The 24,149-nt window shown below is 35.7% G+C and overlaps 3 protein-coding genes across 3 annotated transcripts; 2 read left to right on the top strand and 1 right to left on the bottom strand.

Moving 5' to 3' along the window:
• Positions 1 to 2,645: 2,645 nt before the first annotated feature.
• Positions 2,646 to 9,575, top strand: Cbr-nlg-1 (the record flags this gene model as incomplete). Its single annotated transcript, XM_002645686.1, has 15 exons — positions 2,646 to 2,692; positions 3,207 to 3,339; positions 3,533 to 3,645; positions 3,700 to 3,965; positions 4,013 to 4,147; positions 4,449 to 4,618; positions 4,710 to 4,865; positions 6,078 to 6,329; positions 6,376 to 6,503; positions 6,560 to 6,885; positions 7,310 to 7,570; positions 7,617 to 7,756; positions 7,919 to 8,029; positions 9,363 to 9,472; positions 9,521 to 9,575. The coding sequence occupies 15 exons, from the start codon at positions 2,646 to 2,648 to the stop codon at positions 9,573 to 9,575; spliced, it is 2,403 nt and encodes an 800-aa protein (XP_002645732.1).
• Positions 9,576 to 12,622: 3,047 nt separating this feature from the next.
• CBG07404 lies at positions 12,623 to 14,631 on the top strand (the record flags this gene model as incomplete). Its single annotated transcript, XM_002645687.1, has 4 exons — positions 12,623 to 12,778; positions 12,829 to 12,960; positions 13,013 to 13,148; positions 14,411 to 14,631. 4 exons carry the CDS (start codon positions 12,623 to 12,625, stop codon positions 14,629 to 14,631), a joined length of 645 nt encoding a protein of 214 aa, XP_002645733.1.
• Positions 14,632 to 15,374: 743 nt separating this feature from the next.
• Positions 15,375 to 15,919, bottom strand: CBG07405 (the record flags this gene model as incomplete). Its single annotated transcript, XM_002645688.1, has 3 exons — positions 15,375 to 15,434; positions 15,484 to 15,554; positions 15,823 to 15,919. 3 exons carry the CDS (start codon positions 15,917 to 15,919, stop codon positions 15,375 to 15,377), a joined length of 228 nt encoding a protein of 75 aa, XP_002645734.1.
• Positions 15,920 to 24,149: the final 8,230 nt, after the last annotated feature.

Here is a 24,149-nt window from a genome sequence, read left to right as displayed (position 1 = left end):
GTCATGTTGCCATTTCTCATTTTTTTGTAGCCCATTTGCATTTTGATTATATTCAATCTCTCAAACTTCAAGTCGAATAAAAAAAATAGAATAGAGAAAAGAGAAGATCGGTGACGTCATAGTCCACCTGTTTATGTGTGAGAAGAATCATGAGATATATTGCCAATGGGAAAGATGAGAATGGGATACCTTATCCTATTTTTTTTCATTGAAGTGTCGAAGGGTTTTCAGGGTTTCTGGTCCCCCTTGTCTTACAGTAACCCCTTCAATCTTATAAAAGTCAATAGGTTTCGAGAAGATTTTTTGTCCACTCTTCCCTTCTTTTTTCCATTTATGGGTCTAAATGAGCCAATAAATCCTGAGCTCTTGCCTTCCTTCCTAATTTCCGCCCCCGTCTTCTCGAATCTTCCCTGTTTTTTTTCGCATATTCAAATCCTTTCATGAGCCTACAGCTCATTTGTCTTTTTCCCAAATGCATTTGAGTGTTTTCTACCGTACTCCAGCAGTGAAACCCTGAAATTGAGTGAAAGAGGAGAAGGGGTGGAGCCAATTCTGAGCTTTCATTCCGAGAGACTTCTACCGGACTCATTCAAGAAATCTCGACACCTTGTGAACCCAGGTTTTGATGAAAATGTTCGGATAGATCAAGAATAGCTCATCTAGAATCTACTGAAAGGTTGGAATCAGTTTCTGCTAAGTAATATCAGGTTCAGTTCAAAAAATAGGGTTTTGTAGTGCATCAGCGACTTTCGAAAATGACTTTACCACATCTAAGATGTTTCGGATCATGACATGAACCGTGTTACACTTAGAATTAGCTGAGATTTCATAGTTTAAAAATTTTCTCAATTTTTTAAATTTTTTTAAAGATTGGAGAATTGTGGAAAAACGTTTTATTTTTAATGTGTTCCGACGGTTTTCCAGACTTATTCGAAAATTGAAAACAATTCATTTTTGAGAATATGTTCAGAATATACAATTTTTCCAATTCTAATTATAACACAACAATTTTCATTTACTGAAACGTCTTAAAAATTTAAAAAGTTTTTTGGTACTGAAACTAATATAGCTCGGCTGAAACTGATTCTAACATTTTCAGATGTGCCTAAATGAGCTACTCATAATTTATCCTGACACTTTCATCAAATTCCTAATTCACAAAACGTTCCCTAGTTTTTAAAAAAAGTTTTCAAAGAATTGTTATTTTGGAACCTGAGGCTCTTGCACTATTTCAATTTCCCATGACATTTTTGCTCTTCTAGAAACTAAAATTGGTTTTTTGAAATGTGATTCGCCTTTCTCTCTCACATTCATGAGAAAAAATTTGAGGGTACCCTTGGAAACAAGTCACCAAAGGCAAATGGGACACTCATTCATTATGTGTCCCCTTCTCAATGCCTCAATTCAGGAGGACAAAATATGCCTTCTCCTTCTTTTGGGGGACCCACACCGCTCTCGTGGGGATACATTTTATCGCCTACTAACTGCATTGTCAAGTGAGAAAAGAGTGATTCCATGCTTCTCTGGACACCCCTTCCCCCAAGCACTTTTGTTTTATCCCCTGTAACACTTGTCGACATCTTAATCACATTGTAGAAAGAGCCTTCAGGTTTTCCAGAGAGACCCCAAACTTCTCTCTTGGAAGAGGATACATTAGTAGAAACAACCACACATTTTCACCACTACAAAAGCTTATTAGGCTGGAGGGAAGGGAAGAGGTTCGAAAGAAACGTAATGTGGGCGGAGCGTTATTTGATGGGCCTCCCATCAGATTTTAGGCACTTCTTCTGGTGGTAGCAGGGAGAGAGAGAGAGCAGAAAAGGCATTCGGATTTACATAATTCTCAATGTGTTGTCCGTGAATAAGTTCACACATGACTTTTCTCACCCGGAGGCGTTTCTGGAATTGTTTCTATTTAAAGAATCCCATTTTGAAAATTTTGAATTTTTTGAAAAAAAGGTAAAAATCGGCTGTACCGTACTTGCTGTAATAGCCGATACGTGCATTGAAGCTCAATCATTTCGGTTCCTATCAGAGATATCGAAATTCTGTCAACTGATAAAACATTGCTGATACTATGATAAATAATGTATCAGTTACAAATGTTTTGTTACCTTCAAAGGAAACCGAGATAATTGAGCTCAAAAAGCACGGATAGGGATGGCTTATATTAGAGCTTACACGGAAAATGAATTTCGGCTCATCTCAAATCTACCCAATACGTTTGGGCACAGATTGAGACAATTGACAGCGGACAGCAACTTCCTCTTACTGGACCTCTGTTATGACATTACCTCTTTTCCTTTTCTACATCTTCTATTCCCTTTGCTTTTCTTTCTTCTATTTTTCGTTTTGCGGTTTTGTCTTTTTTCGAATTTCTACATTTTTGCAACTTTTAGGTCAATGCACAAAAATGACTAACCAAATATGTATAAATCCTCTCACGCTCTTTCCATAAAAACTCATAAAATCTTGTCTTGTTTTCATTTTTATGATCCATTTTCCTTCACATTATAACGACGCTAATTATTTCTATACTCTCCCATTACGTTACCGTAGTCGTATTTTTATAGACATCGTGAAAAAAGAAAAAAGTGGATGGTCGATGAGTTAGAAAACATAATGAGAATTCAAAAGTGAACGATATGAAGTTGATCTACCTTCTACTGCTTCTATTTCTCCCTAGGATACGGTAAGCCCTTACAGTACCCGTCAAAAGCGTGTTTTGAGTTGATTTATATCATTTTCTGGACTCTGGTGCTCGGTTGTCAAGTGTCAGATCGTTTCAGAATTTTTTGAAAGGTACAAATCTGACCTAGGAATTTGACCTAGTTTGAAAACTGACCTAGTTTGGAATACTTGCATTCACAGCATTTTTAGAAATTTTCTAGTTTTTCAGCTTTTTGCCGATTTCTCGATGACACCTGTTTACCTGTTTTCTGTACTGAAAAGGTGTACTCAATCGCCAAATAATATAAATATTTGGAATTAAAAAAAAATTATATGAAAGCAAAGTTCTAAGTCTGTTTTACTAAAACCTGATCCGAAACTAAAACCTGATTCAACCAAACTAAAACCTTATTCAACCTGAACCGAAATTTGACAATCGAGCTCCAGATCCTTGAAATTGGTCAGAACAACCTGAAAAAACAACATTTCTATTCATCCGTAAGACTGAAAACTCTAAAAACCCAACAAATTTTCAGATCCTATGATGTTCGATCGGTTAGCACATCTTGGGGAATGGTGAGAGGCGAGGTAGTGAGCCCTGAAGGAGAAGATCTTCCCCCTGTTGCTCAATATCTAGGCATCCCATATGGTGTTGCTCCAACTGGACAGGTTAGTCTTTTTTGTTTTTCTGGAGTATGTCTGCCAAGAAAAACGAACAAAAACGTTGATATATTTGATATGTCCCACGAATTCCCATGGGAAAAAATGTTGGCAATGATTGGTGATGTTTTGACAAGCTTTTCAAGATGTTGCCGACAAAACTTTTTGAGCCACAACATATCAAAAAATTGTACTTTTTCAGTATCGCTTCAACATGGCCATATCTGCCGCCAAATGGACACACTTGCCCAAGGATGCTCGGAAAGTGTCTCCAGTTTGCATTCAAACCGACATGCCAGAACTTAGTGAAACCAAGTAGGGGAAACCATGGCTTTAAAAAGCCGTTCTTCGCATTTTCAGACGTTTCAGAGCATTCAAACATACCTCTGCACAACGATTTGACTTCAATCATCGATTACTGCCAAATTTGAAGAAGCAATCTGAAGACTGTCTCTATATGAATATCTATGTCCCAGAAAGGCTAGAAAGTTCTAGAGACAACTATCTCCCAGTCATGGTTGTAGTCCATGGAGACGAGTATGGATGGGGAACGGGAAATGCATTCAACGGGACCACTCTGGCAGCATACGGTCATATTATTGTAGTCACTTTGAACTATAGATTGGGTGTTTTCGGTGGGTAGAAACAGATGGGGATTATATTAATAAATGAGGAAGTTTAGGGTTTTTGGGTCGGTGTGAATCATCGTCTTGTTCTGGTAATAGTGGAATTTCCGATTTGGTCTCTGCATTGACAATGTTGAATGTTATCTTGCCGTCGTTTGGAGGGACTCAAAATCGGTCACTTTGGCTGGTAAGTAGGAACAACAAGCATTTGTTGGTTCAGTGTTTTTAGGTATAATTTTTCTGATACAACAAAACCTAAAATTCTAAAAATTCTAAAAATTGAAACAATTCAAAATTTGAAACTCTTTGAATTTCAGATTGTGTTTTTATCCTTGAAAAAAGTTTTACAATTTATTTTGAAACCTATACAGTAGCCTGAAAATAGTTCCGGTGAGGAAAAGTCCCGAATTTTTTTCCTCATTTGAGAAAACCTAAAAAATAGTTTTTATCAAAAACCTACCTCAAAAATTAACAAAACTCATTTATTTCCAGGTTGGGGCTCAGGCGCATCCCTTGTCTCACTTCTTATGGCCTCCCCGCTTACCCAACCAGGCCGCAGACTATTCCGACGTGCAATCCTCTTGGATGGAAGTGCTTTATCGCCTTGGGCAATCTCCCAAAACCCACAACAGTATTTTATGCAACTCGCCGAGGAACTGGCGGTAAGCGGATTACGATTTTCCCCATTTTCCCATACAATTTGAATATTGTTTACCTCTTGTTGCATAAAAATACAACTCAAAATAATTCCAGTGCGCTCCAAAAAACCGATCCTCGTCGTTCAATGAAAACGTGGACACAATCCTCCGGTGCATGCAAGTGCACTCGTCTGAGAATATCACAAAAGCCGTTCTCAAAATCGATGTTCCCACTTTTTTGTCGGGATTTGCGCCGATTGTTGATGGACAGGTGGGCAGAGGTGTTTCAAGTGCACGCACTAATGATCAGCTAATTAATTACATGTCACAAAATGACACATTTGGGTCTAATTGGACAGAGATTTGTGAAGTGGGAGGGGGGAGAAAAGGACACAAATGTTCTTAGAAAAGCGTTTTGAGTTCAAAGCCTATTGGGAAGCAAATAAAATATACAAAGTATAACATTTCAGTTTCTTTTAGACCATAATGATAATTTTCGAGAATCTGGAGCTCGGCTGTCAAGTTTTTGATCATTTTGAAATTTTCAGAGGGTGTGAAACAGACACATGTCTCTCGGCAAATATCTGGCAAATTAGAAATTTTCAAGAAATTATACAAATGCAAGGTTTTCAATCTAGGTCCGTTTTACACATTTCCGAATTCTCAAAATTATGAGAAACTTGAGAGCTGAGCTCCAAACCGCTGAAAATAGCGAAAAATGATCAAAAATCCACGGGAATTATGTTTTTGTATCTCTGAATTTGCCGTTCGTGTGTCTGATTATATGTAAAAATATTTAACAAGGGAACATCAACACCTCACAAACCGAGATTTTGATGAAAATTTCAAGATATGTTCCAAAACGCCTATCTAGACATTTCTAAAAATTTTAGACTCCGCTCGCCCGTTTCAGCCGAGTTATATCAGTTTCAGTATCAAAAATCGCCTTTTCAGTGCAAAAGCAGCGTTTTCAAAGACGATTTTCTCCACTTCTAGGAGGTTCCAGAAGTTGATAATTTTTGTTTTAGACTTAGGATTTAATGGGATTCGACATGGCAAACTTTGTCTCAAGAAACGTTTTTTTCAATTTTCGATAAAATCTGGAAAATCGCGAAAAAATTCAAAAATAAAAAAATTTTTTGAGGAAATGCTTGAAATATAAAATTTTATCAAAGTCTAAATATAACACAACAAATTTCGTTTTCTGAAACGCCGTAGAATTTGAGAAAATCGTTTTTGAAAACGCTGCTTTTGCACTGAAACGACGATTTTTGGTACTGAAACTTAATATAANCTCGGCTGAAACTGGCCGGCGGATTCTAAAATTTTCAGAGATGTCTAGCTATTTTTATCTTATTTTAAAATTTTCATCCAAATCTGGGTTTGTAAGGTGTTGAGGTTTCCTTGTGAAAGTGATTATCTGACAAACATTTTATTTCATTAGGTTCCTAGCAGTCATTTAAAAAGTTCTCGGCATTTTCAGCTAATACCTAACAATCCTCAAGTATCTTTCTCCACCCAATATGGTTCATTATTCCGCGAAATTGATCTACTGGTCGGAATCAGTTCCAACCCTTCGCATCACATGATTTCTAATGAAGACCTGAAAGTTGGAATATCCAAAGAGAAACGGATGAGAATCTTCCGATCTTTGGTCCGAAACTTGTACGATTTCCATCGGGAAGAAATCTTGGCATCAATCATAAATGAGTATACCGATTGGGAAAATCCAAGAGTATGTCTCTAATTTCATAATGTTAAAATATTTTTTCGATTTCTAGGATCACCCAAAATCCATCCGCAATGGAGTCCTCAGCGCTTTGAGTGACGTACTTTACACCGCGCCTATCATCGAAACACTTCGGAGTCATAGTCCGGATGAAGTTCGCAAGGAGGCAAACACATTCATGTGAGTCGTAAAAAAAGAACCCAGATTTTCAACAAGTGTCTTTTCCTCGTTTTCAGGTTCGCATTCGCCCACGAAACGCGTTCATGGAGTCAGGAGCAGCCGAATAGTGGAATCAGGGGATCGCTTTCCGGTGATATCGTTCCATATGTTTTTGGGTATCCATTGGCTCAAGGGGATAGTGAGGAACGGTTGTATTCTGGATTTAATAGTGACGATAAAGGAATCTCGAAAGTTATGATGCATTATGTATCGAATTTTGTGAAATCTGGCGATCCATCAAAACCGAATCCAATGTCGAAAAATTTTCCAATGGGAGACGTTTTCCACTCAACCGCTTGGCCACAATTTGATCAACCAAATCGTGAAGCTTATTTGGAAATTAGTGAGTTTCCGATATGAAATACATATTTTTAGTTGATTTCCAGCCATTTCACCACTTTTAGGAGTTTGGAACTCGGCTGTCCAGTTTCCGATCACTTCTAAAATTTTGAGGGGTGTAAACCAGAGATAAGTTGAAAAATTGCATTCACAGGATTTTTTGAAAATTCTCAGTTTTTCAGTTATTTACCAAATTCTGAAAGACACCCGCTTTTAGTACGAAATCGGGTAAAAAATCTTTCAAAAATCAACAAATATCTGAAAAACTAGGAAATTTCAAAAAATTCTGTGAATACATAGTTTTCAGTCTAGGTCTCTTTCACACTCTACAAAGTTTTCAAAGTGATTGAAAGCACTGTCGAGCATAATTGGAAAAACCGTTTTTGTATATCTTATTGACCTGCACTGTTTCTAATTTATTCTTTCAGCTGATCGTCCACGTGTTAAGAACTACTACCGAAATGCTCAAGTTGGATTCTGGAACAATTTCATTCCACAATTACACAGAAAAGGAAAGGAAACGGAGCCAGTTGGAGAAGAGCATCATTTGCTACAGGACCACTTTAGGAAAGATAGCTATTTCGGAAAAACACGACATTTCTCAACATTTGCTAATATGCCGTTCCCACCGCCACCAATGCCACCATCACCACCACCAGAGCTGACAACAAAGCCAAAAACCAGTGAATGTAAATTGTATTCAACCTTAATATCTCTAACTCCGATTTATTTTAGCTCCAACCACACTACAAACTACAACTGAAGTTGAGCGGGTCCAAGCTGGCGGTTACGGAAGAGCACTGGCACTGGTGATTCTCGTTGGAGTGGCTTTCCTGATTATCAACCTGTGCATATTATTGGCAATTCGTCGCGAGGTATGCATTTTTGCTATCGCGTACTATTATTTTTGAGTTTCGATGCCTTGAAATCTATCCGTTGGTGGTGGTTATCAACCATTTTTAAAGTTATCGAGATTTTATCAAGTTCATTTTCATTTTTTTTTTGTTACAAATGATTGTTATTCTTCCTCTATTCAGTGGGTGGGAAAGAAAAGGACCAAGAAGAATTTCCAACTCCAGTACCAAACGTATAATTCGACTCACGGAGGACCAGGAGGAGCGGAACAATATAACAGTCTGAATTCGCCGGTATGAATCTATCGCTATTTCCCCTTAGAAATTCTAGTCCGTAACAAAAAATATTAATACATTTTCTGATTCATACTAGCCGAAACAATCCCTTATGTGCATGAAGGCATGAAGCTAAAACCCTAATACTAATTTGGTTACCAGTTATCCCTAATGCCACCGCCTCCACCACCAATCAATGGAATTCACGACGATATATTCGACCATCGGATTCCCCATCTGCGGAATGGTTCAACGATACATGGAACGCTTCCAAGACATTCATTTCAGGAACAGGCACGTGTATAACGCATATTTCCCCCCTTACCCTTACCCGTTTTACAAAGTTATGATCTCATTTTCGCTTTTTCCGAACAGCTTTGGAAATTGTGAAGAATGGTTTTGTTAACAGAAAGTTAGGTGTGATAGGCAAACAGCATGTTTTCAGAAAAGAAAATTTAAAAGGTGCCGTAGTTACTCTGAAGAAATGCTTCCGTGTACTTGAACTTTGACCTCTATTATCTCAATTTCTATAAGAGATATCAAATTTTTAGTCAGCTAAAAAATTGCTTTTAAAAAACACTTTTAAAACTATAGTTTTCAAGTTATTGATATATCATGCAAGTTTTGAAATGATTAAGCTCAAAGTTCAAATAAAGTGAGTGGAGATCATCAACCAGTTGGGAGTGTTGGGTTCCCCACGGATGTACATTGAAGAATTTGCGATACCTAATAATGACATATTTTTGAAAATAGATATGATATAATGATTTCGAAAATTCGAATAATCTTTTCCAAATTTATTTGTTCTCAAAAAATCTATTACAAATTCAAAATTCGGCAGAATAACGTGTGATAGAAAAGTCCGTAACTTTACGTTTTGCGCAAATTTATCTCGGCTGCTGTTGAATATATTGAAAAGTTTTCAACTTATGAATTGTTCATCATAATATAATAAAAACTTAATCAGTTGACAATTTTTTTGTATAGCCAACAGAAACCGAGATAAAGTGGCTCGAACGTAAAAGTGCGTAGTCCCTTCCGTCATAGATGTTATAAATAGATTCTTAAAAACACATTTAGCCTTATTCTAGTTCTGAATTTCAAAAAATTACAAATCTCACTATTCAGTGAAAAACAAAAAAACACTCTATAGTAACTGATTGCTTTATTCTAACAAAACCAGTTTTCTCACTTTTCAAGGCTTCTTTTCTAATTCAGTAACCTTGGTATGATCAACCTACCTCAATATTGCATTTTGCGATTTTTTGCTATTCCATAACTTTCAAATAAATGTTCTTGTCCCTTGTCCTTTCAGTTCAGTCCAAACAGTACAAAACGTGTGTTCTTTTAGGAACCATTACTAGCTGGATCCCACAAAAACTCAAATTCGATGCGACCGCCGGGAATATCGCCGACGTGTCCACGTCACGGCCGTGCCGCACTTGCCATGCAAAACAGCCGGTAAGCCGATGAGGTTACGGTAGATTGACTAATACTGACATCTTCAAGAGGTAACAGTTTGACTGCTGCACAAGCTCCGACACTGGAAGAGATACAGGTCTAACACAATAACTTCATACACCGTCAAAAATCATCAAATGAATTTTCATCATCAGATTTCTAACTTTTATCCAATTTTCATTCTTTTTTTTTCAAAATCCCAGCTCACGATCTCCCATTTCTTTCGTTTTGTTTTTTTGCTCTGTCTTGAAATGTACACATCCATTTTTGCGGTGTTCTGTACATATTTTTTTCTCAATCTCGTCTCATGAAAATCTGTATGGATCTTTGGAATTTCTTTCTTTTCTATCTCTTTTTTCCTTTTTAAATAAATTGCGATTTGCATAGAAAATTTTATAAATTTGGAGTTATTATTTACACCAAATTAAAAAAAACTAACAGAATAAATTTTGATAGGTAAACAGGAACTTGAAAATATATTCAGTTTCTTTGGTTTAAATTATTTTAGAAATTGGCAAATAGCTGAAAAAATAGCAATTTTCACAAATTACTGTGATTTCAAAGTCTTCAATCTAGGTATATTCTACTCTCCAACGTATTCAAAGTGATCGGAAACTTGACAGCCAAGCTCCAGGCTCCTGAAAACGGTCAAAATTGCCAAAAAATCAATTGAAAAATACGGTTTTGTATTTCTTATTGGCCGGTAAAATGGATAAACGTTTTTTGGCAAAGTCTTGGTCCAGCATACAATTCTTCTTGTGTCGTTAACTTCCATGCACCTTTAAAGTTTCCAGATATTTCAGAATATAATGATTTTTGCACTATTTTTCTCAATATATTGCATTTCATCATTGTTTCCTTGATAACAAAAGCAAGATAAAATTGAATAAATTCAATGAAAATTGCTTGAAACAACAAGAAAATTGTCAAAAATTAGTTACAATTAGGCTTCAAATATAATTTCGACAAAACTAAAGATTTTTAGGCGCATGGTATTTACAACAAGCAGCAAAAAAGGAAATTTTGCTGCTGAATTAATATGTTGCCTTCAAATGAATTTTCGGTCGCAAAGTTCATTGCCACCGGACAAGAATAATAACACTAGCTTTGAAAGTGATAAGTCAGAAACCATCACCAATAAGTAAAGTGTGTACCTTTTTTCCACTCAAAAAACATTGAAAATATTAAGAATACAGATCAAACAAACCCATAAACATATGTACATTTAAAAAGTTTACATATGTTGGTGAACAGAAGATTACCGTTTCATGTGTGTTTGTATGTTCAATAGGGCGAGAGAGGAGAAAGTGAGAACAAGGAACAGACTTTTGAAAAAAAAAATTTGGTTTTCAAATATTTTGGTTTTTCACGCCATAAAATTGTTTGTCAAAAACTTAAAAAATGGTTCATGATGCCAAAAACTATCTGTTCAAATAAATCTGTGTTCCGTTTCAACAATTGTTGGCTGTCACATGATTTTTAAACAATTTTTTGTATCCAGCGTTCAAATTTGGAGAGTCAATACTTTAACTATATCAATTCTAATTTTTCGTATCTGTAATTTGCTGAAATTTCGAAAAATCTCTATAATTACTTTTCAAGACCGCGATGTCTGGTTCACTGACTTCCATTATCTAACAAAATTCCGACTGAAAAAAGTGTCCTTCTTTTGAATTTATTTACTTTTCAATTTCCCATCAAGGTAACCCACAAAGAGATAGTTGTTGTTTACTTCTTCTTTTTCTCATTCGTTTCCGACTTCTTCAAATGCCATCATTTCAAATCGAAGTCACCTATCTGTTTCATTTTTCAATTCTTTTTTCCAATTCAGATCTGATATCAAGAAGTAGATGTTGACTTGTTTTATCACAAGACAGTTTCTCTTTTGTACCATATCTTTTTTTCAAAATTTATGAGGACAGAACCATTCGAAAATTAGCTAACTTTGTAAGCAATTACCATACAAAAATACATAAGGTCGCTCTATTCTTTTGCCAATTTTAATACTTCCCGATTCTTGTCCGGTTGCAAGCATAAAGAGCTGGTTATGGATAGCCCTCTGTCCTCCTGTGAACACACTTTTTTGTCCGAAAGAGCACCTATTCATTCAACTCATAATGTTTGCTTGACTCTCGCGTCAAAATTTTTTTTGGCTCAATACAAGACACTTTCATTTCACATACATATACATATATAAAATATAAGAGATAGGTTTTTTTCCGTGATTCTTTTTTTTCTTGCTGTTCAACTTTGATTGTTTCATCTCACCCCGGTCAACCTTCTCTCTTTTTTTTCTTTTTCTGTCGCATACAGGTCGGTTGATAAGTCTATTGTTTTGTTCTGTTTTTCAATGTTTGTTCTCCCTGACGACGCTCGTTTTCACTTTCGTTCTTCGTTCAGATGATAATTTTTTCGGCCTGACCTTCCATAGACAACTTAATTTTAATTTTTTTTTTTCCATTTTTCTAGTATTACAGTGCCGAAAAAGAACAAAATGAAAATGAAGATCAATAGTTTTAAACTTTTGAACAAAATAAATTCGTCACATGCTAGATTTTGATCGTTAACAATTTTTATCTTGCTTTTTATTAATTTTTTCTAAACACTGAAGTGAACCAAATACGGTACCAGTCGTCAAAAAATTCACAAAAATGCGTTTTCCAGTTGATTTTCAGTCATTTTGATCGTGTTCAGGAGCTCGGCTGTCAAGTTTCCGACCACTGTGAAAACTTTGAAGAAAGTAAGAAAGACCTAGTCTGAAAATTTTGCATTCGCAGAATTTTTCGTAAATTCCTAGTTTTCAGCTCTCTGGCAGTTTCTGTATAACAACATTTTTCGGGAATGTACAAAAAGTTCTATAGCTTTTCAATCTTGACCTGTGTTACATCCCTAACAATGTCGAAGTGATTAGAAACTTGACAGTTTATCTCCAGACTCTTGAAAAACTGGTCAAACTGGCCCAAAATCAACTGAAAAATAAATTTTTGTATATTTTATTGACCGGCTCTCGAATAGACACAATCATATTCAGCTAGATTTGTCAAATTAAAATTATCAGTAACTTTATCTCTCTTTTTTCATTCATACTGTATATCCACTAAAAAAATGAGTAAACCAAATAGCCCCTCATGATTTTGTTTTCAGCTCGAAATGCTCAAAAAATCAGTTATACTCTTGTCAGTGATAACTGTATTTGTATCGTGTGTGGAAGAAGATTATACTATAGACAATTATCCAAACCCAAAAAGAGGAGGTTTCAGAGAATGCGGATTGCTCAGTGCTGGTCTTGTTTGCGATCCATATGAGGTAGGAATTTTTCAAACACTGCCAAATTCCTCATTAATTTAACTATTCAGACTCTCAGTCAATCGGAACGATATCGTATCAACAACCAGCTCATCAATTTCGTATCACAAACTGAGAAAAAGGATAGCACTGATTTTTGCACCAAAAAAGGAACTGACGCGATGTTTGTTATCATGAATTCGGTATTAACATTTATTTTAGAAATTTGAAAATTTTCAATTAGAAATTTTCCAGGCAACACAAGGATTCGCTGATGGACTTCGCAGACACTGGAGTAATATCGATTCACAATGCGGACGGTTCGGTATTCTGGTTCTTTCTCTTGATGATCGACGTATTTATGCTTCTTTTGATGAGAGATCGCCAATTAGTGAGTGATTCGATGGTTTGATAAGAAATTAGAAGGAGTTGTTTTATGGTGTGTAGCTAAAGAGAAGTGGGTAACCGCGTATGGCCGTGACCTGAACAGATAATAAGAAACGATGCGCGTTATTTCTGAAAAAACTGCAAAAAAAGATGTTGAAGAAAGATTCAAAGAAACGGAAAAAGAAAAAATAGAGATTTGAATCAAGTTTGAACTTGTGTTAGTTCATTAAATTCGAAATCAAAATTTGATAAAATTTGCAATAAACCAACATTAGATTCATTATTAAGAGAAGAATAATCAAACAATGTATTGATATTAAAAATTATTCAATTTCTAAAGACGTTTTGTTCAAAACCCTTGTAAGCTGGAAGAATATTTCTCAGAAAAACATGTTTCAAAAAGACTGATTGATTTAATTTTTGTCGGATTTTTTTGCAAATTCAATATAATTTTGATGATGTTTTTGGCTACGTTTTCTTTTCTAAATAAAAGAAAACCTTCGGTCGGTTTGCCTATCTCAAAAGTTTCAAAGCCATGACCAACCCATTTAAGAGTACTACGCGAAGGAAAAGTTACAGTGCCGGTCACTAAAATATACAAAAACATACACATTTTTAGTTAATTTGGTCACTTTGTTCATTTCAGAAGTCTACTGTCATTTTTGAAATTTTGGAGTGATCATTTTTTAAATTTTGGAGTGTGAAAGCTGTATTGAAAACTTTGAATTAGCAGAACTTTTCGTATATTACCAGTTTTCAGCTATTGAAAAAATTATTTTTTGGCAATCCAGAGGCCATATTCATGAACATGTTCCTTGGAAAACCATACTTGTAACGGGCCGAGGCCCGGCCCGGCCCGGCGGGCCCGTCATTTCACTAGTCTTGAAATTTTCAAAAAACACATAAGGGGGGGGGGGGCCCTTATGTGATTTTTTTCGACCAAAATGTTTTTTTCGAGTTTTTTTCAATCTTTTTTGAGTAGACAGACAAACAATCCAAAAAACGAAAAAAAAATGTAAAAAATTATATTGAGAGCTCAAAATTTGGCTCAAAAGTACAGAATTTTTGACACTGAGCCGGGCTCGGGCCTTGAAAATTTCCTCAGGCCCGGGCATTGGCGGGCTGGCCCGGAATTTCACAAGGAATTTCACATTTCACAACTGAACGAAAACCAACTGAAAAATATGTTTTTGTATAGCTCTTTGGCCGGTACTAATATAACACAGGAATGTCCCGCCAGCATAAAAAAAAATCACAACTTTTCAGAGATGACTCCTCTTCAAGCCATCATTGCCACAGAAGAACCCAATATTCAGACTGGATCCTACACCAGTGCTGTGACGAACATCCTCAAAGAAGCCGCAGCTTCAATGGTTCCACAAAATGTACCAACAACAAAAGCCCCACAAACGACAACCAAGTCTTCGACGATACAACTTTCAGCAGCCTCCATTCTTATGTTATCAATTTTGAGGTACTTTAACTGAAATTGATAATTCAGAATTATCATTTATAGATTACATATTTGTCTCACACAAAAACCCTTTCCAGTCATTCCTTTGCCTCTTGTCCCTAAATTTTTTCTTCTTCTCGTTTCTCTTTTTTTTTTCGATTCAATGAACAACACGAACTGACTTGATTTGGCCAATTTTGTTTCTTTTTGACACCCTTTCGAGTTCTTGGAAAACAAGACAAGAAAATAAGTGCGCAATGATGTATCCGTGATGATTCAGAGTTTTTTTTCTAGAAAAAAGAACAACAAATTGGTTTTGTCAACTTTCAAAACTTTATGAAGGTTCCGCTATCTAAAAGATGTACAACATGGGTGAGGAGAGATCTGATGATGATGATGGTTGTTGGCACGTTTTGGCATGCACACATGAAACACATCTTGCACGGAAGAATAACAAGTTTTTGAGGGTGGAAGCAGATTAATGGATTTTTTTTCTTTGTTTTAAGAGTGAAGGGTGCTGGGTGGGAAGAAATTTGGGTGGATGACAACGACATGAGAGATTGGGGCGGGCGATTGGTTTCTTCTTGAGAATCATTATGAATTTTTTTTTGTTTGAAGGAAAATGGCTTGTTCGACGACGGTGATGAATGGGGTGGACAAATTGAGAAGATCAAATCGACAATGACATATACAAAAAAGCAAAAAGAGTGAGAAAAGAGATCATTTTGAATAATTATGAAGGAGAGTTGATAACCAAAAGTTGAGCCCTTGTTTTCATTATCCGTACCGTAGCATTGGAAGAGAAGCCAGCGAATCGAGACTCACTGAGCCGGCGCCCTGAAATTATATTTGTTAAGTTCGGGGAATGTCGTTGGGATTACTGTACCTGGTTTCGGTTGACTCTCATGAACCCGACTTCTTCTTGTGGGTAGTACGAATTTTCCTGATTTCTCGCTGCTGAAAAATTTTAATATTTGACGTATTTCAATGATTTCTGATATTTGAAATTTTTAACTTATACCATTCCTTAATAGTGATTTCAATATTTGAAATATCAAAGTTCAAAAACACAAGAGTCATAATTCAGCTGTCAGATTCTTTGCACGACGTCGTGGTCTGCCGTCTAACTCAAAGTTCGGAATCAGAACTAAAAAAATAACTCTGGATCTTTGAATTTCAAGATTCAATTTGCAAAATACAATATTTCTAAAATAAGCAAACTCACATTGAATCAGGAATCGAACATAATCTGACGGCAGTGCCGAGGTCGTGGCGACAAGCACGATGAAGAAGACAAAAAGAGTTCGCAACCAACTGCTCATACTCTACCCTGCAAAAAATGACGAATGATTTGGGAACATTCTGGTCGAACGAGCAGATGTAAATGACAACAAAGGAGACGAGGAGCAAAAAAATGGGTGAAAGTGAGAAGAATTTGATTTTCTATTTGGTCTTATTCCTGGTCTTTGTCCTAGACACGGTCGCCGGGACCAGTCCCGAATTTCCCAGCTTAGGAAGCTTCCAAAAAATTGGGATTTGGTGCAAAGAAGGCTGCGCAAATTTTTCTCAGTTTTTGGGATGACTCGACCAACAACCTCATTCACGAATGACAATGTCTCTCAGAAAAAAAGGAGACTTTCCCCTCCTATCCGTAGCCTTCTGCTCTTTCTTCATTAATGCGTAGGAAGCAACAAAAAGAAGTTGAGGGTGGAAAAGAAAAGTTTAACGCGATTGGGCAAAAAAGAGGGTGATATTGCACTAGTTTGCTGAAATAAATGACAGGTGATGTTCTCCTTCTTGCGTAAGGATGCGGTGGGCCGTGAAAAAAGAGCAGCAGAGACTTTGAGCTCACTATGAATGATCAGAAAACATTATCATATCAGTCACTACGGAAACATTAGATGATAAGGAAGATGTGGAAGTACTTATTTATTAACATGTTTTCGTTGGAGAGGGTGTCAGGGGGATCTGATGATCCAGATCAGTCATCACTTTTTTCTTGAATTTTGAGAACTTTACTAGTTTGAAGAATAAGATATACAAAAACATATTTTTCAGTTGATTTTGACCATTTTCTGAAGTCTAGAGCTCGGCTTTCAAGATTCCAATAATTTTGAACACCTTGGAGGGTGTAAAACAGACCTAGACTAAAAACTTTGCATTCGCAGAACTTTTTGAAAATGTCTAGTGTTTCAGTTATTTGCCGATATCTGAAAGACACCTTTTCTCATGTTTTCAGTAGAAAAAGGGTCGAAAAGGGATGTTTTTCAGATATCAACAAATATTTGAGAGACTTGGAATTTTCAAAAAGTCGGTAAATGCGAAGGTCTGTTTCAGATTTTTTAAATTTTCAAAGTGATCGGAAATTTGACAGGCAAGCTCCAGACCCCTGAAAATGGGCAAAATGACTGAAAATCAACAGAAAAAATTTTTTTTTGTATATTGTATCGACCGGGATACCTTTTTTTGAATTTATTTAAGACGCACGAACAAACTACCGTAGTTTTTAAGCCTATTTGAAACATTACTTTCCTGTTGTCTCAGTTTTTTTACGATTCATGATTTTAACTAATTTTTTTCACAAAAGAAAACATTTGCACGGAAAAAATTATCGCAAAAAATGACTAAAATAAGGCGATAATATAAAAACAGGTTTGAAAACTACGGTAGTTTGCTCGTGCGCCTTTAAACAAAATTAGAAAATATACGCTCTCAATGTCCAATGATTCCGGACTAGAGTAATACTGAAAAATGCATTTTAAATCTTGGAAAACTGGGAAATTAAAATAATCTGGATCACATTGAAAAACATTTCTGATGCGCCAAGAACCAAATTTTATAAAATTAGTGTTAATTTCAGGAGCCCCCTACAAGACAGAAAAAACATGAAACTGAATATTTTAACCGACCAGAAAAATCCAATGAACTCGGAAAGAACTTCCTAATCGTCTAGTCACCGATTATGTTAATGTCTAAATGTAAGCTTCTTTGAGAGTACTTTGGAAACATTTTTGCATATCCTTGAGAAGGTGGAAAAACTTTTTTTTTCAAATGCAATCGGAAGTGAATATGATTTTATGATACCAGATTGCTTTGAAAGTGGCTAGTGGGGTTCAAATTAAGTAGAACCAAAAAGTTCCAGTTTTTCCAGGAAATAGAGGTCGACGAAGTTAGTCTACCTTATTAGCACGTCACTTTTGTGGCGGCCGTTGGCCAGTATTTTTTCATGGGACAAAAACACATTAGATATTAAAATGAGATATTGGGTTTTTTTTCTTTTTTGTTTTTTCCTCTTCTTTTGGTCCCGCCACTACCATCGAACGACTATATTATCTTAAAACAAGAAACAACTACTCAAAATCAAGGAAAATGGTAATGATGAGAAGGAAGTTTGGGATTTACATAAATCAAAATAATTTTGCTGTCTCCTCCTCCTTTTTTCTTGGTCCGCCTTGACGGACAGGGAGAAAGAGAATAACAAGTGTCAATTCTTAAAGTTTCTAGGAATCTAATGATGAGCGTTAATGATGCAAAAAGTGTATTTTTTAAACATTCTTCGAATTGACAAACGCCTACAAACGTCTTGAAAAAGTTTTACAGCAAACAATAACTATCTCAGAAATCATGGAAACAATGGCACCCACGCTAGTGAAGCTGGATCACATCATATTTAGGAAGTGTAGACTTTTTTGTCTTCTATAAAACAACACTTCAACACTTCATCTACTTTCAGATGCATCGTTTTTATGTCCCAGAACTACGAAGACTATGAGGGGACGCTCCTAATGACGATTTATCATGAATCATGATTTAGATTCAAGTCTCAATAATAAATAAAAGAAATAAAAGAAAAATTTTTTGAAAAGGTCAAAGACATTTTTGGAAACAAGAGACAAACTAAACGGGTGGCTTCTGTCAGCATGTGCACTCAGGCGTGGCAAAGGAAATATATTTGAAACTTCGGCTCAAAGACTTTCGCCGAGAAATGTTGAGAAATCGAGCTTTAAAAGGTACGAATGACGTGTCAAACTCTAACGACGACTGAAGTCTTCTGACACATTCAGAAGGATAGTAGCCGCGGTGAAGAAATAGAAGAGAAGAAGGGGAGTCATCTATTGCTCCCGCGCATCCTATTCCGCTTCTATTTAATTTAAAAGTTCCGAAAGGAGGACAAGTGACCGACAATAAAACTGGCTCAATTACACTACCAGTGCCGTCAAGCTCTAGATGTATAGTAGGCGCGTCTAGACTCTGGAATCTTCTACTGGAAAATGGATCTAAAAATGAATCAGGAAAACCTAGTGCGTGGGGACTTTGCTTGCACCTAATTAGTCCTGTTAATGGAAATGGACGGGGCTTTATTGAATAATAAGCTTAATTCATTTATTTTCCTGATTCCTTTTTTTTCAGAAAAACAAAAAATTTCCAGACGTGATTTCATTGAGGAAGCTGATGGCTCTTTTGTTTTGTTTTTCAATATAAATGACATTTGATCTCTGGAAGTTCAACATTTTTTGAAAGGGTGCAGTGAAGAGTGCGAAGAAAGCCGACTAATCGTTTGGTTTTTTTAAGGCAAATATTGTGAAAAAAGTTTTGAAAAAAAATTTCCAAGTCCTGGCACGATTAGCGTACTTTGAAAAGCACCTGTAAAAATCGCATGCTTCAAGCGTAAGCGAAAATTTCAAAAATAGCAAACAGTGAGGTCTAAATCTGGACCATGACCAGGTGGAATATCCTCAACTTTCTGACAAGAGAATGAAAATGATGTTGAAAAAAATATTTCTGGTAAAAATAAGCGAAATGAAACGCGCTGATGCGTAATTTTACCTGCGAAGGTAGAAGTAAAAGGGTGGGATGTCGACGTGTCTGCTGCTGATGTCTTTGACCACTTGATGAAAAACAGAAAACAATAACAGGTGAGTAAGCGGAAAATAGCGTAAAATAACAAAATGTACACATTTCTGGTATTCTACTTTCTTTTATGAATTTTTTGACGTTTTGAATTATTCTTACAAGGAAACTTGAACATCTTGTAAACCCAGATTGTTCAGAAAAATTCAGAATTGGTCAAGAATAGCCTCCCTAGACACCTTCAAACATTTTAGAACCTTCTCGCCAGTTCAAACCAAGTCATATCAGTTTCAGCAACACAAAATCGCGTTTTCAGTGCAAACGAGCAAACGTCAAATCCGATTTTCTCAATTTCTGGGACGTTCAGAACAAGAAATTTGTTGTGTTGTACTGAAAACTGAATGAAAACTTGAATTTCATAATTTCAGACGTTTTCTCAAAAAATGAGAGTCAAATTGTCGAAGTTTTCCAACACTTGGATTTTTTTGAAAATTAAAAAAAGTCTGAAATACGAAATTTTGAATTCTAAGTATAACACAACCAATTTCATGTTCTCAAACGTCCGAGAAATTGATAAAATCATCTTTGAAAATCGCTATTTTGCACTGAAATCGCGATTTTTGATACTGAAACTTATGTAACACGGCTGAAACTGATGAGTGGATTTTTAATTTTTTTTTAAGTGTCTAGACAGCTTATTCTCAGCTTATCCTGTGATTTTGATATTAAACTTGGGTTTACAAGGTGTTGAGGTTCCCTTGTTAGCATGAAATGAGCAGAAAACAGGTGTTCTATGTTTATGAGTCAGCCATAAACAAGGGGCAAGTAACAAAGAATAAACTAATAACGTCCTAGAAAAATACTGTAGATCAAAAACGAGAATCTTGCAACAACACATGTTCAAGATTGCAGATCATGAAACAACACAGAACAAAAAAGAAATGCCCGCAAGAAATGAGAAATCCTGGGAAGGAGGCGTGGGGGGTACATGTCATCTTTTAAGTGTACAATTTTCTAGGCTCACACATACCGCGGCACAGATAATCAGGTTAGAGCTTCGTCATTCTTGCGGTGTCTTGTCTAGGAACCCGACAAAAGGGAAGAAAAATCGGATGAAAGGAGGAGAAAGGAAGGAGGCTGAGATTAGACACATTTTTCGATTAAAGTGAAGAAATTTCAATATTGTATCGTATAGAAATTGCGTTTCTGGAGGCGGATTATAATGACATCAGATGTATAATGTCAAAATTGATGAATCCTGGATTAATTACACATGTTCCAGTCAAAGCGTTGGTTGGAATTTTTTCTGAAAGAGCATAGAAATCGAATCCTATGTCATTGAACAGAATGGAGCATATCAAATTTTCAGCATGAAATAATAATGACGCGAAACAAATTAGTTGCAGCAGAAGTTACGCAAACATGACAAATGTTTTTTGGAAATTGGAAAATGAAGCAGAAGAAAAATCAAATTCACTAGATTATCAAATCATAAGCAACTAAAGAATCAGACATTAGTTTTTGAAACAATCTGAATAATTTTGTGGACTGGTCAATAGAGAGACTAGAAAAAACGACGGTTAATTGATTTTCATTGAAAACAAATACAGTGTAGACTTATAAAAAAGTATTTTGCAGTTGATTTTTGGCAATTTTTACCAGTTTCAGAAGTCTAAAGTTTGGCTGTCAAGTTTTCGATCGGTTTGAAAATTTAGGAGGGTGTAAAATGGTTCTAGAGTGAAAATTTCGCTTTCATAGAATTTTTTCAAAACTCCTAGAATTTCAGCTATTTGCCGATTTCTTAATGACACCTCTTTTTATTTGTTTTTATACTGAACACGTGAAAATAATAAGAGTTTTTCAGAAATCGAGAAGCAAGGAATTTCCAAAAAATGCTATGAATGCAAACTTTTTTATCTTGGTCTTTTTTACACCCTCCAAAGTTTTCAAAGTGATCGAAAACTCGACCACCGAGCTCTAGACGTTTGGGAATGGCCTGAACAATCAGAAATAAACTGAAAACTAGGTTAAAATCCACTGAAAACTAGGCTCCGAAGCAAAAAAAAACAAGTTGGCTACCGTACATCAGCTTTTTTTTGGTTTTAAAATCTTTTAAAAATCAAAAGTTGGCTACAGTAACCCAGCAACTCTATTTTTTCGGTTCTCAAAAAAAAAACGAAATGAGTGGGTTCGAATTTGCGTACATAGACTTCTTACAAATGTACATACTTCAATCAGTATGTACATGTTTGCTCTCTTGACCGCCCTCACTTCCACTTTTTTCTTATCATTGATAAAGAAACGACTACTGATAGGAATTATTTATAGGAGTCCTCGACCAATGTAAGATGATGACCGATTGGTCGCGGGAAAAGTTAATCTGATTACGGGAGATGATATCATAAGACGTATTTTATTCATATGCTAAATTTGAATCGTTAATTTGATGAGGTCAATCGGTGGCAGATGAAAAAAATTCAAAAAAAAATAGTTTTAAATGAAGTATTCTGAGGTATAGATTCACCTTACTAAATTTTTTTCAGCTGCAACATGTGTTCGTGCAAAAAGAATTCAGAATGTCACGTCTCTTTTTTTTTTGTTGAATTTTGAAAGATCCGAGGTCAAGTGGAAATGCCAACCCTTCGAGAATGTTCGAGGGTCCTTGCAAAGTGTTTGAGTTCAATGTTCAACAAAAAATACAATATCGGAAAGGTATAAAATTCAAAACTAAGCTCAAGCTAAGCTTCTTCCTAGTTCAAAGACAAGTTCATCGTGCGTGGGTAGATAACAAAGTTGAGTTATCGTTTTTCTTTCTTAGGTTCTTCCGTTTACTTTATTTCTTTTTAGATTTTCTCTCCTCCTTCACACATATCTATCTGTCTCATCCCGAAAATATCCCAACAAATGATGTGCAAAACGCCGTAAATAGTAACCGACGCGCTATTTTTATCCCGACGACACATTCCTTCTCCGTTTTTTGCTTTTTACTACGTCACGTTTCTCGTTCAACAAGCGATTCTCGTAGACATTTCCGGTCACATTTTTTTTCCACCTTCAACTTTTGAAAATTGACACAAATGGTACCAAATCGGGGTCAGACTTGGTTCTAATTTTTTTTGCTCCCGTTTCGGACGCATTAACCATCCCAAATGTATGATGATGGTGTTGGTTGGTAGTGGTGCACATCCGGTGCAGTGTGTACTTCCGGAACAATGTCACTATTTAGAATACCTGATGAGGAATGACGAAAGCAGGATGAGAGGCAGTGATTTATGGTTAACGAAAAAGGGAATTTTCGAAAACTTAGAACACAAGGAAAGTGGGGGAGTTTTACAAAATGGAGCTTTTAAAAACGAATGAACAATTTCCAGAATCTAGTATATTTACACTAACAATAAGAAAGTAGGGCTTGTAAAAATTGCAGCTAGACTTTTTTCTATAAAAACATCGGACTTTGTTATCGTTCCATTTTTCAGAACGGAATATTATATTATTATTGTCTTTCATTCAATTAAATACATTTCTTTGAACTCATGCTAACTTCAGAGAAAAAATATGTTGATTGTTTTATAACGACAAGGTGCTTAGCTTTTTGAGTAATTTCAATTCCAATTTTAGCTGTTCTTGAATACCGTATTTTCTATAATGGAAGCTTACCCAAATCATCAACTTTGAGTGCAATTATCTCGATTTTTGTAGAAGATGAGAAAAATTTGTCAACTGATAAAATATTGGTGATGTTATAATAAACAATGTATCCGTTGACAAAATTTTGATATTTCTCACACAAATCGAGATATAAGCTCAAATATCACACATAGGATGGAATCTTTTTTTTAATCAACTAAGGTATCTCAGAAATTTACAAATATCGTAAACACTGTGATTGAAGTTATCCCAATATTTGAACTTTGAGCTCAGTTATCTCGATTTCTTTGAAAGATTTAAAAATCATGTCAACTGATAAAATGTTGGTAACATTGCGATTAATAATGTATTAGTTGACAAAATTTTGAAATTTTTATAGGAACTGAGATAGTTGAGCTCAACGTTCGCGTGTAGAATGGGCCTACGGTATCTCAGAAATCATTTGAATGTTTTAACCTCATTTATATTTTGGTTTATCTAGAAAATCGGCCCATAGTAACTAAAGGTTTCAGCAATTACAATAAAACCTGGATTACCTAGATGGCCCCTTCACTAGAAATGCCCTTATCAAAATGTTTTGTTTGAAATTTTGATTTTCTCGTTGTTTTCATTGATAAATACTTGCATTGATTCTAAAATTCAGATAAATTTGTTAAAAGATTGTTTGCTAAAAAACTTGCTCAATTTCTGTTGAATTGATAGATTTTCATGATTTTTCAACGAGAACTCATTGAATTTTGAAAAACAATAGAAAGGACCCCTCTAATTTTAAGGTTCCTTTGATAATAGGGCCCTCCGTAAATATCCTTGAAACCATACAACCGCTATTCTTTCTGGTACAGATCTTACAGTATCTACTTATCGAAAAATAAATTTTTCTACAGCTAGCCGAAGCTTTAAAAAGCCAAAAAAATGCAAATATCTTGCGTTTTCTGAAAACATGCGCCAGTCCTAGAAGTGGATCAGGATACGAAATGAAGAAAAAAAAGGAGAGGATAGGAGGAGAAAATTTGAATCAGAAGGTGAAGACAGGGAGGAGAATGGGAAACCCAA

This window comes from Caenorhabditis briggsae (genome assembly GCF_000004555.2).
Source record: "Caenorhabditis briggsae complete genome, chrX, whole genome shotgun sequence".
NCBI classification, from domain to species: Eukaryota; Metazoa; Nematoda; class Chromadorea; order Rhabditida; family Rhabditidae; genus Caenorhabditis; species Caenorhabditis briggsae.
Note: the sequence above shows the minus strand (reverse complement) of the source record. Positions and strands in the feature narration are given on the sequence as shown.